The sequence below is a fragment of the Saccopteryx bilineata genome, chromosome 1 (assembly GCF_036850765.1).
Source record: "Saccopteryx bilineata isolate mSacBil1 chromosome 1, mSacBil1_pri_phased_curated, whole genome shotgun sequence".
NCBI lineage: Eukaryota > Metazoa > Chordata > Mammalia > Chiroptera > Emballonuridae > Saccopteryx > Saccopteryx bilineata.
In genome coordinates, this window is record NC_089490.1 from 133,230,991 (window position 1) to 133,257,252 (window position 26,262).

The 26,262-nt window shown below is 43.7% G+C and overlaps 1 protein-coding gene across 1 annotated transcript in view; it reads left to right on the plus strand.

The window, feature by feature from the left end:
* The window catches only part of EBF2 (EBF transcription factor 2), a 218,835-nt gene that overhangs the window by 164,802 nt on the left and 27,771 nt on the right, over positions 1 to 26,262 (plus strand). The window contains exons 8-10 of the mRNA XM_066267085.1: positions 5,276 to 5,393; positions 6,931 to 7,061; positions 8,365 to 8,491. Of these exons, the coding sequence (XP_066123182.1) occupies positions 5,276 to 5,393; positions 6,931 to 7,061; positions 8,365 to 8,491 (376 nt within the window). The remainder of the gene's footprint in view (positions 1 to 5,275; positions 5,394 to 6,930; positions 7,062 to 8,364; positions 8,492 to 26,262) is intronic.

Genomic DNA, 26,262 nt, shown 5'->3' on the forward strand with positions numbered 1-26,262 from the left:
GACTAAACACCAAAGGCCCCACATTCAGCTGGGAGGTGCATGACCCTCATTGAAACAAAGGGGAAATGTGTCTCATTGTAGAATTTGGTGTGTTTTCAAAGCAAGAACTCTGATCCATCTGGGGAGATTACCTTTGTTAGTAATGATTCTCCAGTGACTATAGACACTGGAATTCTCATCTGTTTAAAAAAAAAGCAGATCATTTAGTTATTCCACATCGTTTTCATTTGACTACTCTTTCTCTTTGACCCTCTTATGTAAGACGTAGGCTCTTTGTAGGAACACCGGGGTCTGAGCTGAGGAAGGCTGTCCGGGAGGATGGTCCCAACTGGCTACCCCTCTGACTTATGTCACTTCATTCAATCATAGTGCTTTGAGAAGGATAGATATTACAAAGCGAAAGTGTGATGTTCCAAAGAAACCAAAGATATTTCAGAGTGGGGCATTTTGGTAAAAGTGCCTGTGTCACATGCTATCATGCCGATAGTAAAGAAACAGTTGCTCTATTAGAAAATTAGTTGTACAGGCAGATTAACAGATGTGGCCACCTAAAGGGTAACTCCCACTGAGGCCCTTCAGAGGCAGGAGTGAGTGCTTTACAACTCAGCTCCTGCTTTGCATAAACCATTGGAGTGAGGGACATGGGAGTACTTTGGTGTAATAAGAAGAAGAATATAATTTTAGGAATTCAATCAGTTTTCCTTCATACTTTTAGCAAATTGCTAACAGTCATAGATTTTGTTCTTAAGGCTCCCTGGTATCTTTCAAGGGGAGATACAACTTTTTATGTTTCTGTTTTTGTATAATCAGCTAAAACTGCCATTTAATTTCATGGTTCAAAATGGGAACTACACTATCACTCTTGAGTTGGTCTATGTTTATTGATCTGACCTCCCTAAAAGTCAGAGGGTGCACTTAGCAAAATAAAAAATTGTAAAGTGATAAACTACTTTCACATAAAAAAAAAAAAAAAAAAAGACAAGCAATTCCAGCCAATCCCTGCTTCTCTTTCTTGGAACCTTAGCTTAAAGGTATCATGTCACAAATAATATTTGTATGAATATAACTGGTTGCTGCTTTTGTGTTGAATTGAAATTAATGTATCAGTTTAGGAGAGCTATAAAATACAATAGCTTAGTTTTCAGCTCTGTAGTCTTTCCTTTTGGGGCTCTGAGCTAAAATACAGATACACCAACTATGAGAAACAAATGAAAGCTGTCACCAGTGTCAGTAGCAAAAATCAGGGGTCCACCCCACACAAATGATGGACATTTGTATTTCTAATTGGCATTGTTTTGGGCTGTGCCAGCAAGTAGTGGTGCCAAGAGAGACTGACAGCTTCAGAGAACACTAAGTATCAGGTCTAGGTGATAGGCATGGACGTTCTTCTGTTTGGAATGCTCTCCGTATGTTTGATATAACACTCGTGATTTTTAGTTTCAGATACCTCTAAATGGCACCCCTTGTCAATACTAAATTTGCTTGCTACTCCTGAAACAGATCAGTTTATGATCTTAGGAGAACAAGTGGTATTGATGGTTATATGATCAGAAGATTGTTGGCAAAGATGCCTACAAATAGTTAACAAGGTAATGGTAAGAAATGTTGACCTTGATTTGTTTAGCTAAGATGTAAAGATTTTTGAAGGTCAAAGGTGTCCTTGTGTAGTGTTTTGGAGTCTAACTGTGTCTGACCCTCTAACATTAAGCTGCTGTGGCCTGCAGTTTTCAAGAGTGAAGCAAACCAGGGGAAAGAGAGAAGGGGGAGAGAACAGGAAATGGAGTGAGGTGTTTCAGGAAGTTGTCAGGGGTTGACTGATTGATTCCAGATGGAAAAGGTCAGCCTTCGTGACCCAGGAAATACTCACTAGGGGAAAGGAGTTGACTTGTGCAAGGGGAAGGCCTGGGAGTGAGTGGCGCTGGAATGCACATTCCACTTCCTTTCGTCTTCAGGCACTCAGAGCCTTTAACTTCCCCAAAGAGAATAAGATCAGTGTTGTCATCATTCATCAGAAAACAGTGAAGGAAGTTACATTTGGAGCTTTGAATGTACCAAATGTATCTTCACCTCCATAATGTTGTTCATTCTTACAGAAGTAGAGTGAATGTGTGTAGAAGTCCATATTTGTGAGTCTCTATGTCTAAGAACAACAACCAAACATACCTGATTTCACATGATGGAGTTTGTGAAATCCTTTTTATTTTGTAAATTCAGTTTCAGTGGCAGGCTCTTCTAGATATCTGAAATATTAAAATCGGGAATACTAAAAATAGGAACTTCTAGATACCTTAGAGTCTAAGATATTTGGAACATTAAAAACAGGAACTTGTCTTGTATCTATATATATGCACACGCACATACATTTGGACATAATTTAAAAACTTGTAATAAATTTTGCCGACACTGAAATAATTCAGGTTAATTCCCTTGCTATCATGAGAGGCCAGCACTAGCCAGCAAGAGATTAAAATTTATTTCCATTGTTAATAGAAAATAATGAAGTGCATCTGAACCATCAGGGTATGTCATTCGGGAAATGTTCACTTTGGAACTGACTCTCACTCCACCCAAATGGACAATGATGAAATCAGCTGGCTCAAGAAAGCCCCATATTTTGTGGCAGGAATGCACAGGGAGCATTAAATTCAGGATGACAAGGAGCTTGTGGAATAAATTAGAGGGGCCTCAGGTAGCATGCTCCTCACATCCACATGGGCCCCAGGCGCTGGCCTCTCCTTCAGTGTACCTAGCCCAGCTTGTTAGCCACTGAAGCCTGAAGCATCCTCTCATTTTGTTTGTTTTCCCAGAGATGAACAGCTATGTCTTTGAAAATCCAGTAACACACACACACACACACACACACACACACACACACACACACACACACACACAATTTACCCAAGTGGTCTGGTTCCTCTTTTTTCTCCCCTTCTCCTATTATTTTTGGAGGGTGAGCACATACAGGGTGAAGGCTTTCAATTTCCCACTCCTCTTACCACCGTGACCAGGAGACAGCCTCTCTCTTCCTTAGACTGTAATGCCATCCCGTGCTCTACCGAGATGGCCCGGACAAGGACCTGTGCCTCCGTGCACGAACCGAGAGTGATGGATGTCTCCATCTTAGAGTGGCCATCACATGATAGCAACTTTCTGAAAGGACTTTCCCCAGACTCTGAATGTGTTAACATGGACACAATTGAAAACAGATCCAGAGCTAGACGGACTGTATCCCTTAATTGTGAGCAATTATATTGATAATAATTTTCTGAATGACAACTAGAGAAATACTATGTTGGGTTTTGTACTAGTCAGATCGTTGGTTATAATCCTAGATCTGGAATGACACAATACCCTACATGTAGAAGGAGTTCATTAAATGCTTTTGGGTTGAGTGATTGAAGCCCGCTTATGTCCAGATATAGTCTCCCGTGTGCTACTACCATGCTGGTTATGTGAAATACTTTGTGGACTCATGGTTTAAGGGGTTTCCCCAAACACCCATTATATTAAAATATATATTTAAAAAATTTTAAAGAATACTATCTAAAACTCTATGTACTGTAAAAAAGAATTAGAAGCATGTTGCCTTGGGGAGGGGCATAGTGGGTAGGATTGACTAAGATAACTCTCTGGGGAGAGGGGAGTATTTTAAATTGTGATATGGAAGGGATTACATGTGTGTATCCACTTGTCAAAATTGTGCAGCTAAGACTTGTGCATTTCAGTGCATGTAAATTTTACCTAAAAATGGGAATTCATTATCCTATTCTGTTAATTGTTTGTTTAAAACAATTCATAGCAAAAAGTTTTAAGTCCTAGTTAATGAATCTTATTTCATATTAGGAGCTAAGGCAGGGTCAAGCCTCCCTCTTTCACTTAACAAATAAGGAAGAGCTGGCAAAAAAATTATAAGTAGAATATCAAAAAATTTAATTTGGGGATGAATGAGAAGAGTCATTTTCAAATACCACTGCTTATTTTGCACCAATTCAATACCTTAATTCAAAAAGTCTATACATGTGCATGAATATGAATGTCATAAGTTCTGTTCTCAAAAAATATTTGCCATTCATAACTGACAAGTAGACTCTTATCTAGGATGGCTCATCTTCCTGGGTCAAGTTTGTGAGTGATAGGTACATTCAAGTTCACTCAGTTGTGCTATAGTCTCCCTACTACTCCGGCCCTGGCTGATCTCTGCCTCTGTGAGCGTCTTCCACTCCTGACCTGCAGCTCACACGCAAGACCCAACTGAGTCTCATTCCTTGTGTGGCCTGATTTTATGTGTTAGCCAGATCCCTCCACCTTGAAAGTCAGCTCTTTGAGGGCAGGGGTCATGCCTTGTAACTTCTGGTCTCTAGTCTTTGTGTCCCTTCTTCTAGAGCCTTCCCTGGAACGTGGACTGTGGAAAAGGCTCAGTGAGTCATATCGTATGTCCTGTGGACTGGTCACACAAGGCAGAGGCAAGGCATTTAGCAGGGGAACTCACCCAGACCCTATGCTAAAGGCTTTCCATGCATTTGTCCTTCTTTTGCCTCATTCACCTTCTGATCTGCAATGTTTATATTTTATAGATAAGACAAACAGATTCAAAAGGCTGATAATTTGTCCAAAGTTACAAGTTAGAAAGCAGCAGGTGTGAGATTTGAGTTTAGTTTTATCTAACTTCAAACCTACGCTTTTTCACTACTCTATCTGCCTCTCTTCCGTTTCCTCTGGTCAGATACTGAATGTCCTCCCTTTTCAACACTGAATTGCAGCAGCCTGGCCTCACCCAAAGCTTGACCATCTTTGCCACTGCCCCTCAGTGGCTAGGGACACCACAGACAGGTCCCCAGGCAGCACCTTCATGCCGGCATTGTGTTAGCACATGTCAGAGGTGCAAAAACCCACTCCTGAGCTTGGAGAAATGACCTCCCAGCTGCTGCTTAGATCCTACCTTCCCAATCACACACATGAACAGCTCCTTGTTGGACAACAGCTTGAGGGTCAGCTGGGGATGATCATCCAGATCTTTTGACAGAGAACTAGATTTCTAGAACCAACAGGCAGATGGCTAGTCTCCCCATTTCATCATCCAGCATAGTCTAAACACAAACATGTGACCGCACGTGGAAGAAGGGTGGACTCTTTTTCCCTGAGGCTTTGCCATAGATATAGGAGCGTGGCTCTGCCCCTAAATTCTGTTTTATGTCTCACTAGCAACCAGAATTCTGGTCCATTCACTACTCTATGTGAAATTAACAGCACCCCCTTTTTTACTTTGAATATGCAGGTTGTGTTGTCAACCACGGTGAACGTGGACGGACACGTGCTGGCAGTCTCCGACAACATGTTTGTTCATAACAACTCCAAGCACGGGCGGAGAGCGCGGAGACTGGACCCATCGGAAGGTAGGGCAGTCTGCCCCTGGCCCAAGAGCAGCTGACAAATGAAGTTCTCCACCAATGTCTTTGTTTGAATTTCAACTTCGTGTCTCTGAGTAGGAGAGGAGAGAAAGAACACAAGGCCATGTGGGTTTTAAAGTGAAGTCGTAAACACTGACTCCCAGCCTGCTCAGTTGTAACCACAACACATCTTCTGGCTGGCCATGCGGAAGCCCGCATGCCTCCGTCTGTCTGTCTGTCTATTCATTCAGTTTTGTGTTTTCCTTTTTTGCTAGACAGGTATTTCAGGCAAATGCAGGCCTATGACATCTTAGTTAAACAGGAACATTACAGTGCCAGGCATGGGTGAATAAGTGTCAGATGTGCCCTTAAACAGATTGTGGGCAAAACAAAACAATGTGCGGAATGAAACTGACACTAATTGATTTTTGTTTGCTTGGACTAGAAGAAATCATGGTCTGCTCTGGGTAGTTTTCCAAGTGCATTAATGTCATTAGAAATACCAGTAACTGTTAAACTTCAACTTGTCTGAAAAATTTAAGGATGTTAAGGAAGATTACTGACAAACCTAAGTAAAGTGCATCTAAGTTTTTCTCTTTCCTTCCAAACTCCCCCCTCACTAGTGTAGGAGGTCTTGGACTATAGAATGAGTAGTTAAATTAGATTACTATTTTAGTGTAATGTTTGGCTGTATACTGCCCACCACCCACCACCCCAACTTGGCTTTTAAAATGTGTCTTGTATCATTTAAAATAAGAATTAATGAACTGAAAGAAAATGATTGAATCAGTAAAGAATTTGGAGTGGTGTTAATTCTGCCACAGTGGGCACTGACGGGGAGAAGAAAACCCCAGGGCTCAGAAGTAGGAATCCATCCAGTTTCTTCTGACTGATTGGATGTGATTGACTGGCTGTTCAAAGGGGGCTCATGTTTTTGGAGTCCTGCCAAAGTTCTCTTCCACCTTTGACCCTGTCAGCTTTGGAAATGGAGTGATGGATTGACTTTAGTTATGGCCTGAAAACCATATTGGGTTCCTGTTGGGTTGTAAAGTCCAGAGGCCTCAAGCATATGGAAGAAAGGGGGGAAATCCTTGCTATAAAGTTAGAAAAGGTATTAGAATTGTCTCTTGATAGAGCTGAAAAAAGCCTTGATAGCTTTTGCTTCCTTCTCTCTCACACACATTATTAGCAGGCCTTGTAAATCTTAGCATTCGCATCTTGGTGCAGAGGACATGGAGAGAGAAAAGAGATTTACACATTTCCAGTGTGGTCAACTTATAAAAATATGGGGAAAAACAACAGAGTTCTGAAACACCCTTTGCACAACTAGCTAAGTGTTCCATGTTTTTATACATAGTGGTCAACTCATTAGGCTTTAATGACCTGGTGAAAACCAACAACCAATTAAAGAAGGATGGCAAGTCAGCAAAGTTCAACTTGAATTTCTTGGAATGACCAACTGTTTTCAAGAGCAGCCATTTCCTCAAACTCCAAACTTCAGCCACCAAAGGGCAGACCTGACTTTTCTTTTCTATCTTCTTAGCTACCCCCTGCATCAAAGCCATTAGCCCAAGTGAAGGCTGGACCACAGGAGGAGCCATGGTCATCATCATTGGGGACAACTTCTTTGATGGCCTCCAGGTGGTGTTTGGGACCATGCTTGTATGGAGCGAGGTAGGCAAGGGCAACTTGCTTTCCTGATTTTCTCTGGCCCAAAGATTGCTTTGCTCTGGGAAACTAGTAATCCCCATAGCATCAGCAGTGTGAGTGCTCTTTACTGAGTACCTACAGTGAGTAGAGTACCAGAGATTGGCCACATGGAAACCACAATTTATTGCAGGCATGGATACCTTAGAAATGCAAATATTCATTGTAGTATCACTCATAATTGTAAAAAAGTAAGAATAGCCTAGATACTGAATAATAGAAGAATGGTTAAATCAATGATGGAATATCATTCCACTGTTAAAAATTATGGTTTAAAAAAATTCTAATGACCAGGAGAATAGTGCATGGTCTGAGGATGTAAAGTCTACCTGTGCTTGACCTGTGGTGGTGCAGTGGATAAAGCATCGACCTGGAATGCTAAGGTCTCCAGTTTGAAGCCCCAGGCTTGCCTGGTCAAGGCACATATGGGAGTTGATGCTTTCTACTCCGTCCCCCACTTCTCTCTCTCTCTTTCACTCTTCTCCCTAAAATAAATAAATAAAATCTTTAAAAAAATCTAATTGCATAACACACACCTGTATAAAAGTGTGGGAAACACACTAAAAATTAATAATAGTTGCCTCAGTGGTTGGCAAACTCATTAGTCAACAGAGCCAAATATCAAGAGTACAATGATTGAAATTTCTTTTGAGAGCCAATTTTTTTAAACTTAAACCATATAGGTAGGTACATTCCTTATCGAGGTAGCGCCCACACATGGTATTTTGTGGAAGAGGCATGCTCAAGGGGCCAAAGAGCCGCATGTGGCTCCTGAGCTGCAATTTGCAGACCAGGGGGTTATGCAATTAATATTTTTTCTTATATTTCTCTGTAATTTCAAAATTTTCTAAAGTGGATATTTTTTATTTTTATAATGAGAAAGCCTACAAGACATGTTACAGAAAAATAACTAATGATGCTAAGTTGGATGTGAAAGTTGCCAAATCAGTACGTGAGATCACAGAAGTAGAGGATTTGAGGGGAGGGCATGATTACAGGGATGCGGGTGGGATAGGCATAGGAGGTGGGAGCTACTTGAGCAGGGCTGGTGGGAAACAAAGGACCTGAATGGGTTAGGTTAAGAGGAAATTCCAGAGTGAGAGAGAGAAACATGTGTGAAGCAGGGACGAGGTGTTCAGAGTGTTTGGGGTGCTCTGTGTACGTCCATTTGCCCCGATGAGAGTACTCGTGGGAGAGACTCGTATTCTCAGTATCCTCGGTGGTAGCTTGCATAATAGGTGTTTTATTTCTCTGCCCATTCATTCCTCAGCTAATAACTCCTCATGCCATCAGAGTGCAGACTCCTCCTCGGCACATCCCTGGAGTAGTGGAAGTGACTTTATCTTATAAATCCAAACAGTTCTGCAAAGGAGCTCCAGGGAGGTTCATTTACACAGGTGAGTGAGGAAACAATTCCAAGGGGGACTGGCTCCTGGCTCACCTTTGCTCTAATTCCCAGTCTCTCTACTTTTTAATCAGTCTAACTTTTCTAGAGACTTTTTATGGGAAGAGTGAGCTGGGTAAAGGCATGGAATGGGGAAGAATAGACTTGATCCTAAATTTGTATTCTACTTAAGCGATTTCTGCAGTCTGGGGGATGGTAATGGCAGCTCTCTCAGGAGCACATCCTTGTACATTTAATTCTGCTGGAAGCTTGCTAGAGCAGACCTTTTTCTAAGCAACCAGATTTAAAAAAATTAGACAAAGTTGCTGGATATAACAACAGTTTTTTGAAAAAGATTCAAGGAAGTTGCCTGTTAATGCTGCAGATTGATTCAAATTGTTTAAAAATTTTATGAAAGTATAAATGATCTATTATATATCTCAATATTTGTTGAAACTTGCCTTGTATCTACAACTTTTTCTAGGTGTAAGGTGCAAGGGCATGTAACACGTCATCCCTACTTGGAGTTTAGAACTGTTGGAGAAGGCTATAGGATATTGCACAGAACAGTTGGAGAATTAGAATATTCAAAATATCTGTTATTTCCAATGAATGGAATATGAGTTCCAGGAAAAGAGAGTTTAGTGTGGACCAGAGTAGTGGGATGATATTTCAACCAGGAAATGGAAAATTTTTAAAGATGGGAGGATTCAAATAGGTAAAGAGAAGGAAGAATGTTTCAACTATGGGACACTCATGTGCAAAGGCCCAGAGGGTGAGGTGAACAAGTGACTGGAGAAGAGATAGCTGGTTCAACAGTTGTGCCAATGTATTTGGGTAGCACTTAGACCAGAACTTAGCTTAGATGATCTAGGCACAGGAAGAAAGGAAACCATAAAACAGTTTGAAAGCCCTGTATGTCAAATTCATAGAGACAGAAAGGTAGTTTTTAGGGGTTAGGGGTAGGGAGAATGGGAGTTGTTGTTTAACAGGTCCAGAATTTCAGTTTTACAAGCTTAATAGCATTGTGTAAATTGATTGCACAACAAAATGTGACTGTACTTAATGCTATTAAACTATACCCTTAGAAATGGTGAGAGATGGTAAATTTTGTTAATTGTATTTTACCATAATTTTTAAAAAGAAAAAGAAAAAGCTTTGATTGGGCATTTTGATTTGATTTGGCAAGATATAAGATGGCACTGAAGGTTCCCATGGGAGGGAAGTTGACTCAAAGTGTTATGTTAGGAAAAATGAGTGTGGTTGATACAAAGACTGATTTAGTTGGGGGAAACAATGAAGCCAGGATACCTGGTAAATGGAAACCAAGATATGGCACTTTGAATGAGAAAATAGGGGTATAAAGAAAGAAATGTAGCTTGACCAGGCGGTGGCGCAGTGGATAGAGCGTTGGACTGGGATGCGGAGGACCCAGGTTCAAGATCTTGAGGTTGCCAGCTTGAGCACGGGCTCATCTGGTTTGAGCAAAGCTCACCAGCTTGAGCCCAAGGTTGCTGGCTCCAGCAAAGGGTTACTCGGTCTGCTGAAGGCCCGCGGTCAAGGCATATATAGAAAGCAATCAATGAACAACTAAGGTGTCGCAACAAAAAACTGATGATTGATGCTTTTTATCTCTCTCCATTCCTGTCTGTCTGTCCCTATCTATCCCTCTCTCTGACTCTCTCTCTGTCTCTGTAAAAAAAAAAAAAAGAAAAGAAAGAAATATACAGTCCAAGAAAATATACCAGGCATACTATGAATTTCTTTCTTTCTCTCTTTCTTTCTTTCTTTCTTTCTTTCTTTCTTTCTTTCTTTCTTTCTTTCTTTCTTTCTTTCTTTCTTTCTTTCTCTCTCTTTTTTCTTTTTTTCTTTCTCTCTCTTTCTCTCTCTCTCTTTCTTTTTCTTTCTTTCTTTCTTTCTCTCTCTCTTTCTTCTTTCTTTCTTTCTTTCTCTCTTTCTTTCTTTCTTTTTCTCTCTCTTCTTTCTTTCTTTCTCTCTAACTTTCTTCTTTCTTTCTTTCTTTCTTTCTTTCTTTTTCTTTCTTTCTTTCTTTCTTTCTTTCTTTCTTTCTTTCTCTCTCTCTTTCTTCTTTCTCTTTCTTTCTTTCTTTCTTTCTTTCTTTCTTTCTTTCTTTCTTTCTTCTTTCTTCTCTTTTTCTATTCTTGAGAGGAGGGGAGGCAGAGGCAGACTCCCACATGTGCCCAGACTTGCTGGGATCCACCCAGCAAGCCCACTAGGGGATGATGCTTTGCCCATTTGGGGCATCTCTCTATTGCTCAGCAAATGAGCTCTTCCTAGAACCTGAAGCAGAGGCCATGGAGCTGTCCTCAGTATACAGGGCCAACTCACTCTAATTGAGCCATGGCTACAGGAGGGGAAGAGAGAGAGAGAGAAACAAGAGGGGGGAAAATGGAAAAACAGACGGTCACTTCTCCTGTGTGCCCTGACTGGGAATCGAACCAGAACATCTACACGCTGAGCCAATGCTCTACCACTGAGCCAACCAGCTAGGGCCTATGAATTTCTAATATTTTACAGTATATTCTGTCATTTAGACTCAGCTTCCTGTTCTTGTCTAAGTGTCAATGTCTGATAAGGTATCACTTAGAGGAGATGGAAGAGAGTTGGAGGAGATGGTCACAGAAGGGAATGTAAATACCGATGGAAGAAGTTTAGATGGGCCACAGGGGCACCAGTGTGTAGGGCTCAAGATGGTAAGGAGGAGTCCGTGAAGGGGAATAAGTAAAAGTAGTCGGTGCAGTAGAAGGACACAAGGAACATGGGCTGTCCCTAAAGTCAGGTGAGGAACAAGTCTCACTCCAGGATGCTCGCTACATGTAGAGCTCCAGCACCTCTATTTGCCTAAATGCACCCACTGCACATGGATGACAGGTCTAGCCCGAGAGTTGCTGAGTAAGGCTAACACTAGTCACGGCATAACCAGTCCTCATCTTTCTTCTGAAGTAACAATCTCGATACTCATTGGGGCTATAGATGTCTGGAGACAAGTGTTATTTGCACATGCATGTGCATGTCCATTTGTGTGAATGTGCATGTGCATGTGTGTGTGTGAGCATACATGTGTGAAAGCAGGAGTTCTTGCCCCTTAACCTCACTTTAAATCACCAACACCTTGGCTGGACCTTGAACTGATTAGATTTAAAATTTGGAAGGTCACACCCAGGTGTCAATGTAATCCATACACTTATTGAACAAACATCAGCTCCAATTATGCTCAAGGCGCAGAATCAATCATATCAGAATTCCTCTAGCAGCTCAGTTCTAGAGAGAGCTAGGCACTTGTAGAGTACAATGACTGGGTTGACTCCCAAAAGAGATGTAAATGCAACAAGTGTTGTCAGAACACTGAGCAGGGAGTGGCTGACTGGGGAATCTGTGAAGGCTTTCCAGAGGAGGTGACAATAGAGTGACATTTCAAAAGCAAAGTAGGAATTTACCAAACAGAAGAGCAGAGGCTATGAACCATAGTCTGTGGAAATGGAGTGCCTGGTAAAAGAGGAACCCACATAAGCGTGAAAATGATAGATGTTACATTACATGGAAATTCAAAGAGTCTTAGAGATGTTGAGACATCAAAGATCATCTGGTCAAACTCCCTCTTTTGCAGATGAGAAAAATGAGATCCAGGGAGAAGTGCCTTGCTCACAATGGTCCACTGCATTCAAGGTGGAGTCAGAACAAGGACTCAGGTCTCTGGTCATCCTGCCTGGCTTTTTTACTTAGCAATTGTAGTGTTGTCCAAGAGCTGTCTTTCCCTGATGAGCCCTGAATGACTTACTCATGAAGTGACTAGTGCTTGAGCACATGCACTCATCTCAGCACTGTGCTGGGTGCTGGGGCTACTGAAGACAAGTCAGACCAATAGCATTCTTCTTCCTCAGCGTTACAGTACAGAGATGTAACGGTGAACTGATCATGATCCAGAGTCATGCTGACCGTAGGCACAGCTGGGCTTGCTTCTAAATAGTTCCTAAATCTTGCATAAGTGATTTCATTTCTGAGTTTCCTACTTCAGAGAGCTGTGGTGATGACTAAATAATACAGTGTATGGAAAAAATGGTGTGTTGGTAAATGTTTAATAGTCAGCTCTCCAGGCACAAGGTGAGGATGGGGAAACACTGGTTTGTAACATTTGCTGATTTCCATGGTGCAAATATTCTTCCCATTACTGATTTCAAACTACCAATATGACATTAACCAGCTCACAAAATTGCTGAAAATTTAACAATCTGCTCTCATTAGCCAGGTGTAGAACACTTCTGCATGGGAAACATATGGAATAGAGAGCAACTAGATCTTATTATTCAAAAAACATTATTAATATTATTCTCATTATTTCTATTGGTATTATCATGGAGACTGACTTAAACAAGAAGTTACAGGTTTTATAAGGATTAAAAGTTGTAAGCCCTGGCTGGTTGGCTCAGTGAATAGAACGATGGCCTGGTGTATGGATGTCCTGGGTTCGATCCCTGGTCAGGGCACACAAGAGAAGCAACCATCTGCTTCTCTCCCTCTTCCTCTTCCACTTTTCTCTCTATCTCTCTTTTCCTCTCCTGCAGCCAGTGGCTCGATTGGTTCAAGTGTTACCCCAGGATGCTAAGGATAGCTCAGTTGGTCCGAGTACATCAGCCTCAGTACATCAGTTATTTCAGGCACTAAAAATAACTCGATTGATTTGAGCATTGGCCCTAGATGGGAGTTGCCAGGTGGATCCCAGTCAAGGTGCATGCAGGAGTCTGTCTCACTCTCTTCCCTCCTCTCACTTAAAAAAAAAAAAAGTTGTATAGAATGTTGTGGATATATGTCAGGGAAATGGAACCTTCTTAAACTGAGATGATGGGGAAGGCTAAGAACAATCCAAAAACAGAAAACAGTACATGCAAAGGTCCTGGTATAGAAAAGAACATGGGAATATATTTGATGGCTGCTATGAACAGAATGGAGAGAATGAATTGAAGAGAGGTTGGGGCCCTGGCCGGTTGGCTCAGCGGTAGAGCGTCGGCCTGGCGTGCGGGGGACCCGAGTTCGATTCCCGGCCAGGGCACATAGGAGAAGCGTCCATTTGCTTCTCCACCCCCACCCTCTCCTTCCTCTCTGTCTCTCTCTTCCCCTCCTGCAGCCCTTGGTGGGCGTGCCAGGTGAATCCCGGTCGGGCGCATGCGGGAGTCTGTCTGACTGTCTCTCCCTGGTTCCAGCTTCAGAAAAGTACAAAAAAAAAAAAAAAAAAAAAGAGGTTGGATGCAAGGTGGAAGGGAGGGTTAGGACTGCTTGTTTGGTTCTACCCCTAGTGACCACTAAGAATGCTTTCAATTTTTATGAAAACATGGAGAGCCATTGGATTATTTTAAAGCTTGGGAATACTATGATCAGATTTGCCATTTAAAAAATTATCCTGGCTGTAGAGAATGCCTTCAAAGCCAGGGTGGATTCACGAAGGTCAGTTGGAGGCCAGTGTGAGGGCCCTGGGAAGAAATGATGGCAGCTTAGACTAGAGTGGCAGTAGTAGGGACAGGCAGACGTGGGTGACATTGAGGAGGTAGCATTGACAGGGCTTGATGATTGATTGGAAGGGGAAAAGGTTGGGTAGTGGCGGGGAGGGGAAGACTCTCGGGTTTCAAGTTTGAAAAATTGGTTGGGTACAGTTTAGAAAGTGATTTTTAAAAAGGTATAAAGTGCTAAGGGATGTTCAGAGGAAAGACAAAATTCTTCCAGCTGGCGGAGGGGTGGGAAGACTTAATATTGTAAAGATGTCAATTAATGAATAAATTGAACAGAATGCCAATCAAAGAACCCATTGAATATTTGGGGAAGCATCAGAAAATTCACCAAGGTGCTAAAGCGGAACCTGTTATTTTGAAAAATGAGAAAGCCTTGCCTTACCAGACATTAAAACCAAATTTAAATTTCAGTAATTAAAAGAATACAGGGCTTTGCAGGAGCATATGGAAATGTCATGCAACAGAAGAGAACGTTTCAATATAAATAAATAGTTTGTGTACACATGACTCGTATGACTACAGCGGTGTCTGCAGGTGAGGAGCACGTCAAGTCCCCGAGGGAAAAGTGGATGTTCAGAAAATGGTGTTGGGCCAACAGTTAAGCACTGAAAAAAAGTTAGATATCTGATTTCATATTGTAACTGAAACATACATGAATCAAATAATTTTAATTAAAAATGTAGACATTTCAAAAAATTGTTATAAACCTAAGCCTTGCCAATTTGTACAGAAACCATCAAGCATAAATATATGATTACATAAAAAGAAACTTTTGAGTTAAAAGAAAAAGGGCCCTGGCTGGTTGGCTCAGTGGTAGAGCATCGGCCTGGCGTGCGGGGGACCCGGGTTCGATTCCCGGCCAGGGCACATAGGAGAAGCTCCCATTTGCTTCTCCACCCCCCCCTTCCTCTCTGTCTCTCTCTTCCTCTCCCGCAGCCAAGGCTCCATTGGAGCAAAGATGGCCCCGGGCGCTGGGGATGGCTCCTTGGCCTCTGCCCCAGGCGCTAGAGTGGCTCTGGTTGCGGCAGAGTGACGCCCCGGAGGGGCAGAGCATTGCCCCCTGGTGGGCAGAGCGTCGCCCCTGGTGGGCGTGCTGGGTGGATCCTGGTCGGGCGCATGCGGGAGTCTGTCTGACTGTCTCTCCCCGTTTCCAGCTTCAGAAGAATACAAAAAAAAAAAAGAAAAAGGACAAACTAAGAACATATTTGCGATATATGACATAATCTTACTCATTTGTTCAGCAAAGGTTTATTTTATACTTTCTATTTTTCAACCACTGTGTTATGTATGTATTGTGGATAAAGAGGTGAATGTTATCTATCTTATGAATTAAGGAGAAAAAGAAAAATACTTAAATTAAAAGCTAGCAAGGAACAGCCATGGCTGGATAACTTGGTTGGTTAGAGCTTCGTCCCGAAGGGCAGAGTTTGTCAGTTTGATCCCTGGTCTGGTCACATACAGGAGCAGGTTGTCTTTTCCTTTCTCTCTAAATCATTTTTTTAAAAAGCTGACAAGGAACATCAGGGAAGGAATACAATTAAGCAATAACGTATTTTTTAAAATCTCAACCATATTAATAATCAAATAAATGCAAATTAAGCAACACGTGATAACAGTTTTTCCCTATCAAGCTGGCAATTTTTTTTTTTTAACAAATAAAATACCCATGTTGGCAAAATTAGAGTGGAAACTTTCTAACGCTACTGTAGGAAGGCAAAATGCGCCCAGAGAGTACTGTTTTGGCATGCGCCTTAAGAAGGTCTTTACCCTTCAACCCAGCAAGTCCACTTTCAGGGACGCACACGAGGAGATAAACGAGTCTTCTTGAGGCTGTTTACTGCAGCACATATTATCAGAGTGACTGAGTAAATAATAGAACATCCTTACACTGAAACACACTTTAGATATTAAAAGAAATGCTGTGGGTGGATATTTAGCTATGGGAAAGATATCAGTTGATACAAGTTTTTTTTTTTTTCATTTTGCCCACTTATTCTGTTGAGTCTTAAACAACATGTGAATTGAAGTTGCAGACTCTTTACTCAGTCGAAAATCCACATAAAACTTTTGACTCCCCAAAACTTCAGTCACCTCCCAGTATCTGTGAGGACTGGTCACTGGACCTCCGCAGACACAAACATCCCAGGATGCTAGGGTCCCTTACCTACGATGACATAGAACAGGGCACACGGCTGGCCCTCTGCATCCCAACCATGGATCAAAAACCCTGTTTTCCAGCCATGGTTGTTGAGATCTGTGGATGCGAAACCCAGGGATGGGGAGGGCTGACTGTCTGTTGAAAAGAACTCTGCGTGTAAGTGGATCTGTGCAGTTAGCACTCACGTTTATCACGCTCAGCTGTGGTTATTATTTTCTAGTAAAATTAATTTTAATTAAAAATTAAGTGAAGAAAATATGATATAAAAGTTAATGTCACATGTTTCAGTTCTGAGACAGCACACGGTGTTAAACTTGGCCGTATTGGTACAAAGAAAGCATTTCCAGTCAGGCAAGCAGCGAGGCTTCTTCCAGAGGCTGCTTTGAGAAGGAAGGACCTGAGGGGGCAGTGAGGAGCGCCAAGGGTGGGTTACCATAGCACGTTCTCTTACAGTCAGAGAAGAAAACAGAGACACAGGCACTGTTCAGGATGGCACAGGAGACTGTCACTGTCTCTAAAAACTGCCTCAAGGTTGGTGGGCCAAATGCAGCTCAGGTTGGTGGAGACAAGTGGCTGATTTTATCCACTGAGGGTTTCAGATGCCACAGGAAATGGACTGCTGGCCTCTGGTCTTGTCCACTCACCAAGCAGCCACTGACGTGGAAAGCTAATCTACAACCTGTCGGGAATCTCAGTCCAGTGGCTGGAAAGGCACTGGCTGCCCAGATGACTGAGGGGGGGCTGCTCAGAGCTGAGGGCACCTGGAGAATGATGCCTGCTCCCCGGAAGGCAAGACGGGCCTCCGGAGCTCTAGTAGCTTGACCTCCTGACCTCTTGGGAGATGCACTCCTCTGGCTCACAGCCAGGGCTGAGCAGCAGGACAGTGCATCAGAGACCACACTGGGCCTAGACAAAATTCTCAGCTCTGGTGAGGAGGTGGAAACCATAATCTTGGTTCCAGAGGAAAAGAAAACCTTGAAGCCTGGAGAGCTGCAGTGGGGACAGAGTGGGCCCACAGGGAGGGGTGGGACTACGCAGAGACACACAGGGCTCAGCCCAAAGGCCTGCTGTGGGGCGCCAGCCATGCCGTCAACAACTAGATTTCTGTCAGGTCCCCTAACCTCTCTGAGCCTCTTCTTCTCTGTGAAGCGCTGGCACTCATTATGCTATTACCCAGAGGTGTTCCCCTAATTTGACTGAGCTGGAGTATCATGCTTGGCCCTATTCCAGACAAACTGGATCCCGCTCTTGGGGGAGGGTCCAGAATCTGTATTTTAAATGGAGAAATGAGTGTGGGAAACCCAAGTCTTGCTTATCAGGCAGGTGCTAAGGCTTTCTGGCATGTAAAGCACAGGGGGTCCTCGGGTTACAACAGTCTCAACATATGATAGTTCAAGTTTAACACACTCACTCCCATAGAAACTTGAAAAAATTGAGACTTGTGTGTTTCACCTTATGCTCTTAGCGTCCTATTTAGGGACTACATAGGTGGACTAGGTTTGGTTGCGTGTGGCAGAAGAATTATGTAGTCTAGTGTCCAGAACAGTATATTAATGTCCTTTTCCTTTTTCTGTGGCTTAGTTGTGTTTGATGTTCTAGATTATGATCTTTCAACTGTATTAGGATAGGTAAGTGACTTAGGCTAGGGTGAGTTGCGACTTACACCAAAATTTGGGTTACATCACTGTCATAGGAATGGAACTGTGTCCTAACCGAGGATCCCCTATAGTCCACAACATGAGGCAGTTCTTATGAGACTGCCTCATTGCACCATGCACTCAAGAGTATTTTTGCTTAGGTGGAACTTTCCAGAAGGAGACTCAAAAAGTAGGAGGTGAAAAGGGAACCTACAAAAAACCTGCCCCCCTTCTTCTGCCCCAACCCTATTATACACCTTGTTTGGTCTATGGTCCAAACGTCAATGGTTCCTGTACCCATCCACATGGTGGTGATTAAGGGCACCACCACCATAATCAACCCAAGCTTATTAGATGTAACTCACCTGGTATCATTAGCCAAATTCAGTAATCATCTCCTCATGGTTGTTGCTGCCAAGAACAATGTAAACAACATCAGGGCTCTGAGGAACAACACACTTTCTTTACACATGTGACTTTGCAGGTCTGGTTCCCTCCAGCCAGGATTTGCTGAAGTGCAGCTCGCTGCCATGGAGTTAGGAGACCCACAGGAGCATGTGGCTCGTTAGTAAAGGTCTAGCTGCCTCTGTTTGGTTTGAGACCTAGAGGCACTATGCCAGCTGAGACTTGGGAGGCAGGAAGTCCTCTCCTCCTGGCACAGACTCCTCCACAGAGAACTAGGACTGCAGAAAAATACTCTGGGTAGGGACACCCAATGGGGCCATGGTTATTGGTTGTGCAGGTACTTCTTGGCTGTCTTGAGGATGCACATCTAGAGCATGGCATTTGGTGGTGGACTTGCTATCACCTATAATTATAATATCTGCACCAGCTACTGAAGCCCGTGAAAGGCCACTGAGGATGTGGGTGCAGATGAGCACAGGTGTTCAGTATTGTTCCTCTGGGTCTTTGCAGAATGTAGGCTAACCATCTGTCGACTAGTTAAGAAGTGACCTGTATGTTCTATCATCAGACAGAACTAGTAAGAAAAAAAAATGGTGGCAATAATTCAGTAATCACATCTGTCATCTACTGAGCAGGTAGGACAGCGCCCTGTCTTACGAGCTCATGTAATCACTACCGTATCCCCATTATGCTGGTTCTATTAGTATCTCACCTTTATATATAGATAAGAATCCTGCTGCCTAAGGTTACCAAGTTAAGGTTACCAATCCTGGCTGTTTTACCCCCAAATTGGGCTCTTACGCACTAACCAAGGCTACTTACCAATGTCATATGTAGCACTGAAACTACGCCAAGGCCATTCGTTCAGCTTCATCTGGTAATCTTCTCTGGCAAATGCCGATGACCTCGACCCTCCTGGCGTCACCGTGAGGCAATGTGCAGGGCTGGGCCTGACCAGGCAGCAGGAAGGGGCACAGAGGTGCTTCACCTGTGCCGGGATGCAGATCGCATAGTGGAGTATTTCTACTTCAGTGGGTGGAGTAAGCTTGGAACCTATGAAATGCTTGACATTCCTTAGAAGTCAGAGCAAATATCCTTTGCACGAATAACTGAAGTTACAGAAGGCAAAAGAGTACAAATTCTACTTTATTTTTAAACTTGAGAGAATTAACCATTGGAGCAGAGAACAGTGAGTGACATTGTTTTTAGAGGCCTGGATTTGAGCCCCGGCACCCAACTTAACCCTTCTTTGTCGAAGGTGTCTAACCTATAACGGGACAGTGTTTTTACTTTGCAGGGCAGGTGAGTCATATAGTGCAGGTACTTTCCCGTAGAACTAGAAAACCGTAGTGGGGTCTGCCTGCGAGCTGCGTAGGAACACAGTCCTGGCGCGGACAGCCCCGCCCCCTCTGAGGGAGGGCGCTCGCTTTTGCATCTCTTCTCTTCTGCAGAAGGTGAATTGTTTTTGGAAGTCCTGCCACATTGTGCTCTTAATATCTGGGTCTATACTAGAAATCAGAGTTTTGTTTTCTTTGCTTGTTTAATTTGTTTTGAAATGACATACAATATTATATTAGTTTCGGGTGTACAATGTAGTGGTTAGACGTTTCTATACCTTATGAAGTGACTACCTTGGTCAGTCTAGTGCTCATCAGACACCACACATGATTACTGGCTGTACTCCCCATGCTGTACCTAGAAGTCCGGATTTTGAAGGCAACAGAGAGGGCAGCGCAGCCTGAGCACGTGGGGTCTGTGGGTGGTAAGCAGGGGAGGTGGGCTTTCAGGGAAGAAGCCAGCAGGAGAGACCCGCAGGGCCCCTGGCCCCGGTGCTCACACAGCACCTGCTTTCCAAGGAGTGTGGTTGAGTTTAGAAGTTGGCAAACACCCCGGTTAATCAAGACACACTGAAAAGCCAAAGAATTCATGTCAACTAATCCCTCACCCAGAACCCCAGAGCACTTCTTACCTTTTACTTCTGCACAAACAAATTCATTTGATTACCTCCCTCGTTTCATTGTTGGGAGAAAATGTTAAAGAGGAAATATCCAAGAACAGGCAGCAGTTGGGAGGAAAAATGGGAGGCTTTGATTCTGCACAAACCCCACGTCAGACCCTGAACAACCTACGCCCAGGCGTGGTGAGGTGTGGGGTGCTCTTTTTATAGGCTGTAAGGCACAGGTATGCAGGCTGGACTGGAAGTGGTAATAGCTCATCCACTCCTCAGTCTCTCTTTTCTTATAAGCATTATTCTGGAGGAAAAAAAAAAGTCCCATTTAAGATACAAATCTGACTTTTAATTAAAAATGCTCAATTCAGACATCAAAATCTAGGCCAAGTACAATTGTTCTCTGTTCACATTGGAAACAGGTTGAACCAATGGCCCTCCTAGTCTCCTCTAGTTTTACTGAAGTAGCCTCCACACCCACCTCCTGAGAAATCCAGATCTGTCATTCATCTGAGTCTGAAGGCTGATGTCTTGTTGGCGGCCCCAGGACCGGGGGCTGCTGTTTCGCTAGAGACGTCCCAGCCCCTTAACGGCCTGATGCTCTCAGTTATAATATTCTAAATACATATTATAGAGCACATGAGCATACTCATAACTGCTCCACTGTGGCATTTAGATTTACCCTTGAAATTTATCTTTAATTTTTACAGTTGTTTCCCTAACTGTGTATATTACTCCCTTCTTCAAACAACCTGTTCTTGCTGCTGCAGTTTTTCTTGAAACCAAAGCGTAATTAAATATTAAATTAATATTTTGTTTAAAATTAAATATCAAAAGCTTCTGTCTAATCTTTCACGTGTGCACTGCGGGTTCTCGCCTCTGTTCTCCTTCCTGTATCCACAAAGACAGGTACCACCTCTTGATGATATGTTTCTTTTTTTTTTTTTTTTTTTTCATTTTTCTGAAGCTGGAAACAGGGAGAGACAGCCAGACAGACTCCCGCATGCGCCCGACCGGGATCCACCCGGCACGCCCACCAGGGGCGACGCTCTGCCCACCAGGGGGCGATGCTCTGCCCATCCTGGGCGTCGCCATGTTGCGACCAGAGCCACTCTAGCGCCTGGGGCAGAGGCCACAGAGCCATCCCCAGTGCCCGGGGCCATCTTTGCTCCAACGGAGCCTTGGCTGCGGGAGGGGAAGAGAGAGACAGAGAGGGAAAGCGCGGCGGAGGGGTGGAGAAGCAAATGGGCACTTCTCCTGTGTGCCCTGGCCGGAATCGAACCCGGGTCCTCCGCACGCTAGGCCGACGCTCTACCGCTGAGCCAACCGGCCAGGGCGATATGTTTCTATATTATTCTTTATCCCTCTCTCTTTTTTTTTACTTGGTGACACTGAATTTCTGCTACATAGGAAGGACTGGATGTAGGAATAGATTTTAATGTATTAAAGGTTAAAGACAAGTTAATTCAGTCACCTATGACTTCAACCCCATCTGTACCCACTTCTCAAAGAAGAATTTCACTGCACCAAGGAAGTGACCGTCTTAGAATTTTATAACGCAAGAGCTTACTTACAAGGGATCTGGGAGACCACTTAGCCCAATGTTTTGTCTTTACAAAGAAATAAACAACAGCCCACCTGGCCTTGAAAGGGCATTGTTGGTCAGGGTCTGGAGCTAAGGCTGAGCCTGTGCAAGCTTTATCTCTACCCCACCATCAAATGCTATGAAAAAACTTGAACTTGGGGGTATGAAAATGTTAATTGAATGTTATTTTTGACTGTTGGGCACAAAAGGGGTAGGGCAGAAGGTAGCTGATTGAAGGAGGAACTTGGGAGGGAGTGCGGAGAGAGAGAGAGAGAGGAACAAAATTCACAGCACAAAGAAGGCAGATGGGTTGGAATCAGACTGTAGGATCAAAGCCCATCTAAGACACAGACAGACACCGAGAGGGAGAAGCAGCGGAGAGAAATCCTAAATTGTTTGAGGGCAGGAGCTAGCCTGTGGATATTCAAATTCCTCCTCAACCCAGGCTGCTTTTGTATGCCTTCCTGTCCTCACTACAGAATGACTATCTTTGACCAGAGTTACATGAGAAGGTCATGTTTTCTCCTCTGTTTGCATGTCAAAGTCCTTCTTCTGATTTGGTGCTTATCTGGCAGTCACAGATTTTAGCTTTCTTAAGCAGGCTTTCCCCCATTGTTTTCTTTATTCTGAGAGAAGGCTGTATCAGAGGAAGGACCTCTAGTTCTGTGGGCTGGAATCTTTAGTAGACTGTGGTTCTGTGCACTTCTGATGGCAGTGAAAGCCCTCGGCAGCCGACAAATGCATGGGTGTGCAGACACGCAGCCAGCTCAGCTTTCTAGACTTATGGGTCTCTTGATGGCCATCTGCAAACTCCACAATGACCCTAAACCCCCAGTGGAAGGCTCAGTAGTGAGGGAAGCTGTGCAGTAGGTCAGCATCTCAGAGTGGCAGCCCAACTGAGCACTTAGATCTCCCCTCACCCCATCAGCTTAGTTGTCTTCTCTCAAATTTCTGCAAAGGAACTCCCTCAGCCCTCGATGTTTCCATCTTAGTGATCAGTACTCATGTTGGCCAGTGGTGTAAGTGACCTCCTCTCTGCAGTGTCAATGCTGTCCTTGTCAAGGTTGACCAGAACTCTGATAAATAGAGTTCCCTTTACATCTCCCCTAGACTTGGGGGAACAGAAGTGAAGACTAAAGCTAGAGAAAGCATGATCTGTTCTCTGTGTCTCCTTTTAAAGAAAGAAAAAATCATATAGAATTTATATACCTCACCAACCTTTTGGGAAAGTTAATATTGAGCACCAGCCAGCATTTACTTTTTTAAATGAGTGGTTCCCAGTAGATATTTTTAGTTAAATACTATTTACTTATAAAAAGAAACCCTTCACACATTGCTGATAGTTTACATATTTGTTGGGTCCAAGATATGTAAATAACTTCATATCTTACACCCGAAATCAAATGAGAAATGACACATAAGATTTGGGCTCTCAGGAGAAATATTATGAAATCTCAAGGTATTGATGAAAATTTTTCTAAGGCTGATCCAAATGGGATTTAGATTCTGTGGCAGTTGAAATGTGTATTATTAAACTCCTTAAGCAAACCCGAATGACTCCCAGTGGAGGATTAAGACATTCTATGTATAGCAAAGACGAAATTCTCATGTCTGAGTTTTCTCTATTGAATTCCCCCTTGATTACCTTCTGTAATATTTAACTTCATTCCATGTCATAATTATTTAATAAAAGGTAAATATAAATTAGATTTCAGTGGGGATATGACCTTTTACCTTAATGTTATGTTACTAAAGAAAGACATAGATAAATAGAGCCTATAGATCAAAGCATATTTTTAATTTACTCTGCTTTTGCCTTGCCAGCATTTTTCTGTGTCCCCGTCAGCCATGGGGTTGGCAGGACCTTGCAGCCTCCCAAGTTCCACTGGGTGGGAGCTGTTGTAGATTCACACTGAGGATGGTAGTTAATGATCTGGTTGGTCCTCAGAGACAGTCTTGGCGCTGGTCTTGGGCACCTCAGTAGCTAATTGAGGTTTCCTTGGCTCACACCAGACTTGAAAAGAGAGCACGTTCAAGGAGGTGGGATTTATGATGAGGCTGAATCTATAGGATGCAGAAACAACTGGCCAGTTGGGAAGTCATTTTGAAGCCAAAGTAAAACTTGTTCAGTCCAACCTCAAGATGAACACTTGAAGGATTAACTGACTTTTCCTCTTAAATGTTTGGTATTGATAAAGTGGATTTGACTTCATGACTTTTACTTCAAAATTACACTTGAAGTTGTGTGTGTGTGTGTGTGTGTGTGTGTGTACATGTGTGTGGTTATTCCCTGTCCATATAGCTGGCAGGGTGCTTTACTGAGTCTTTCTCAGCTTGGATACACACATAATCCATCTCACAGTTGATGCTTGTGATGTCTGGAAGGGTCCTGCCAAACCAAACCAAACCAAACAAACACACAACATAAGAAATAGATGTGTGTGCCTACGTAGTCAGTTGAAAACATGACTTGCTGATTCTGTGTGGTCAAGGTAGTCTTCTATTTCTGATTTAGATGAAGAGTGAGATAAAGCAGGCACTCCCCTGTATCTTGGTGACTTTCCATCTAATAGGAGAAAGCGGTGGGTATCAATGTGGGATAAGTTTTATGAAAAGGGAAGCCATCGTCCCCAGCCTATTTTTGCTACTGATTAAAGCCCAGCTTTTGAGAATTCTTCCACCATGGCAGGAAGGACCAAGAACTGAGGAGGTGAGTGGAGCCGTGGTGGACACCAGGGCTGTAGTGGGAGGGGTGACAGCCAGCCTACAGGGTAGCTGTGCAAATGGAAGGTAGGGACCGAGGCAGCCATGGAGACAGTGGTGGACACCAGGGCTATAGTGAGAGGGATGACAGCTAGCCTACAGGGTAGCCATGCAAATGGAAGGTAGGGACTGAGGCAGCCATGGAGACAGTGGTGGACACCAGGGCTATAGTGGGAGGGGTGACAGCTAGCCTACAGGGTAGCCATGCAAATGGAAGGTAGGGACCGAGGCAGCCATGGAGACAGTGGTGGACACCAGGGCTATAGTGGGAGGGGTGACAGCTAGCCTACAGGGTAGCGGTGCAAACGGAAGGTAGGGACCGAGGCAGCCACGGAGACAGTGGGGCCTTGCAGGGGAGCGGGTTAGATTTTGCCATGTGGGGTTGTCTCTTACTTTATAGTCAGCATGTTTTGAACACACCCATATCCATAATTCCTGTTTTCCCCATATACATATAGGGAAATCAGCACCTTAGATACTGAAATGGTGCATTTAGAAAAGGACGAGGCAACGATTAATTTAGAACATTTGTCACCAAGGCTCTTCGCCCTGCAGCACTGGGAAGCTGTTTGTGTTTGCTGATTGATACCAAATGGGGCCTCTTCCCACAGTGACAGAGGTCTGGCAGCCCAGGCTTTCTCTCTGGGTCTGCAGCACTCTACTGGAAGCTGAAGAGGAAGCACAGGGTGGGGGTGGGATGGGGAGGCAGGGAGTGAGTGATAGGAAGCAGAGAGTGGCACAGCCACTTTTCAACACTTTCTCTGCTCTTCCCCAGCTCCTGTCCAGTATCTGAGTGTAGGGGTAACCTTGGGCCCAGGGGCAGCTGGCTTGCCTGGCTGAGGCTGGAACAATATACCTCTAGTTGCACAGCAGGCTGCAGGTTCCACCTTCACTGGAACTGCATTGAACAAGGATCAAACGCATGTCATGGGGTTGTCATGAGGATAAATGAGCTAATGTGTGTAAAAGACTTAGCATAATGCCCGTAACATGGTAAGCCTTCAGTAAATTCTAACAGAGATAAGAATGGTTTTCATTATTGAATATTACTGCCATTAAATATTAAACAAAAGACTTCAGAAATCGCTGTTATTATAATGCTAAGTGGGAAAAACAAGTTTACAAAAGGATTCTGGTTATACACCAGGTGTTCTTACATGCGTAAGATGGCAATGTGAGTGCCACTGCTTACTTCATCCCCACCCCCAGGACATAGGGGACAGTATTTTCCTAGGTCTCCTCTGTCTCCACCTCAAAGAGGGAGAACAAGGGACATAAGCAGAGACCGGATCTTGAATGGAAAAGAGTATGCAGGGGTGGGCAAAGGTAGGTTTATAGCTGTCCATACAGAGAAAGACCTGCAGGTTATGATTAGTATAATAGCTTTATTAACTCTGTGTCTTGCATACTCATAACTGTACACCTACTTTATTTTATTTTATTTTTATTTTTTGTATTTTTCTGAAGTTGGAAACGGGGAGGCAGTCAGACAGACTCCCGCATACGCCCGACTGGGATCCACCCGGCATGCCCACCAGGGGGTGATGCTCTGCCCATCTGGGGCATCACTCTGTTGCGACCAGAGCCATTCTAGTGCCTGAGACAGAGGCCATGGAGCCATCGTCAGCACCCAGGCCAACTTTGCTCCAATGGAGCCTTGGCTGCGGGAGGGGAAGAGAGAGACAGAGAGGAAGGAGAGGGGGAGGGGTGGAGAAGCAGATGGGCGCTTCTCCTGTGTGCCCTGGCCGGGAATTGAACCTGGGACT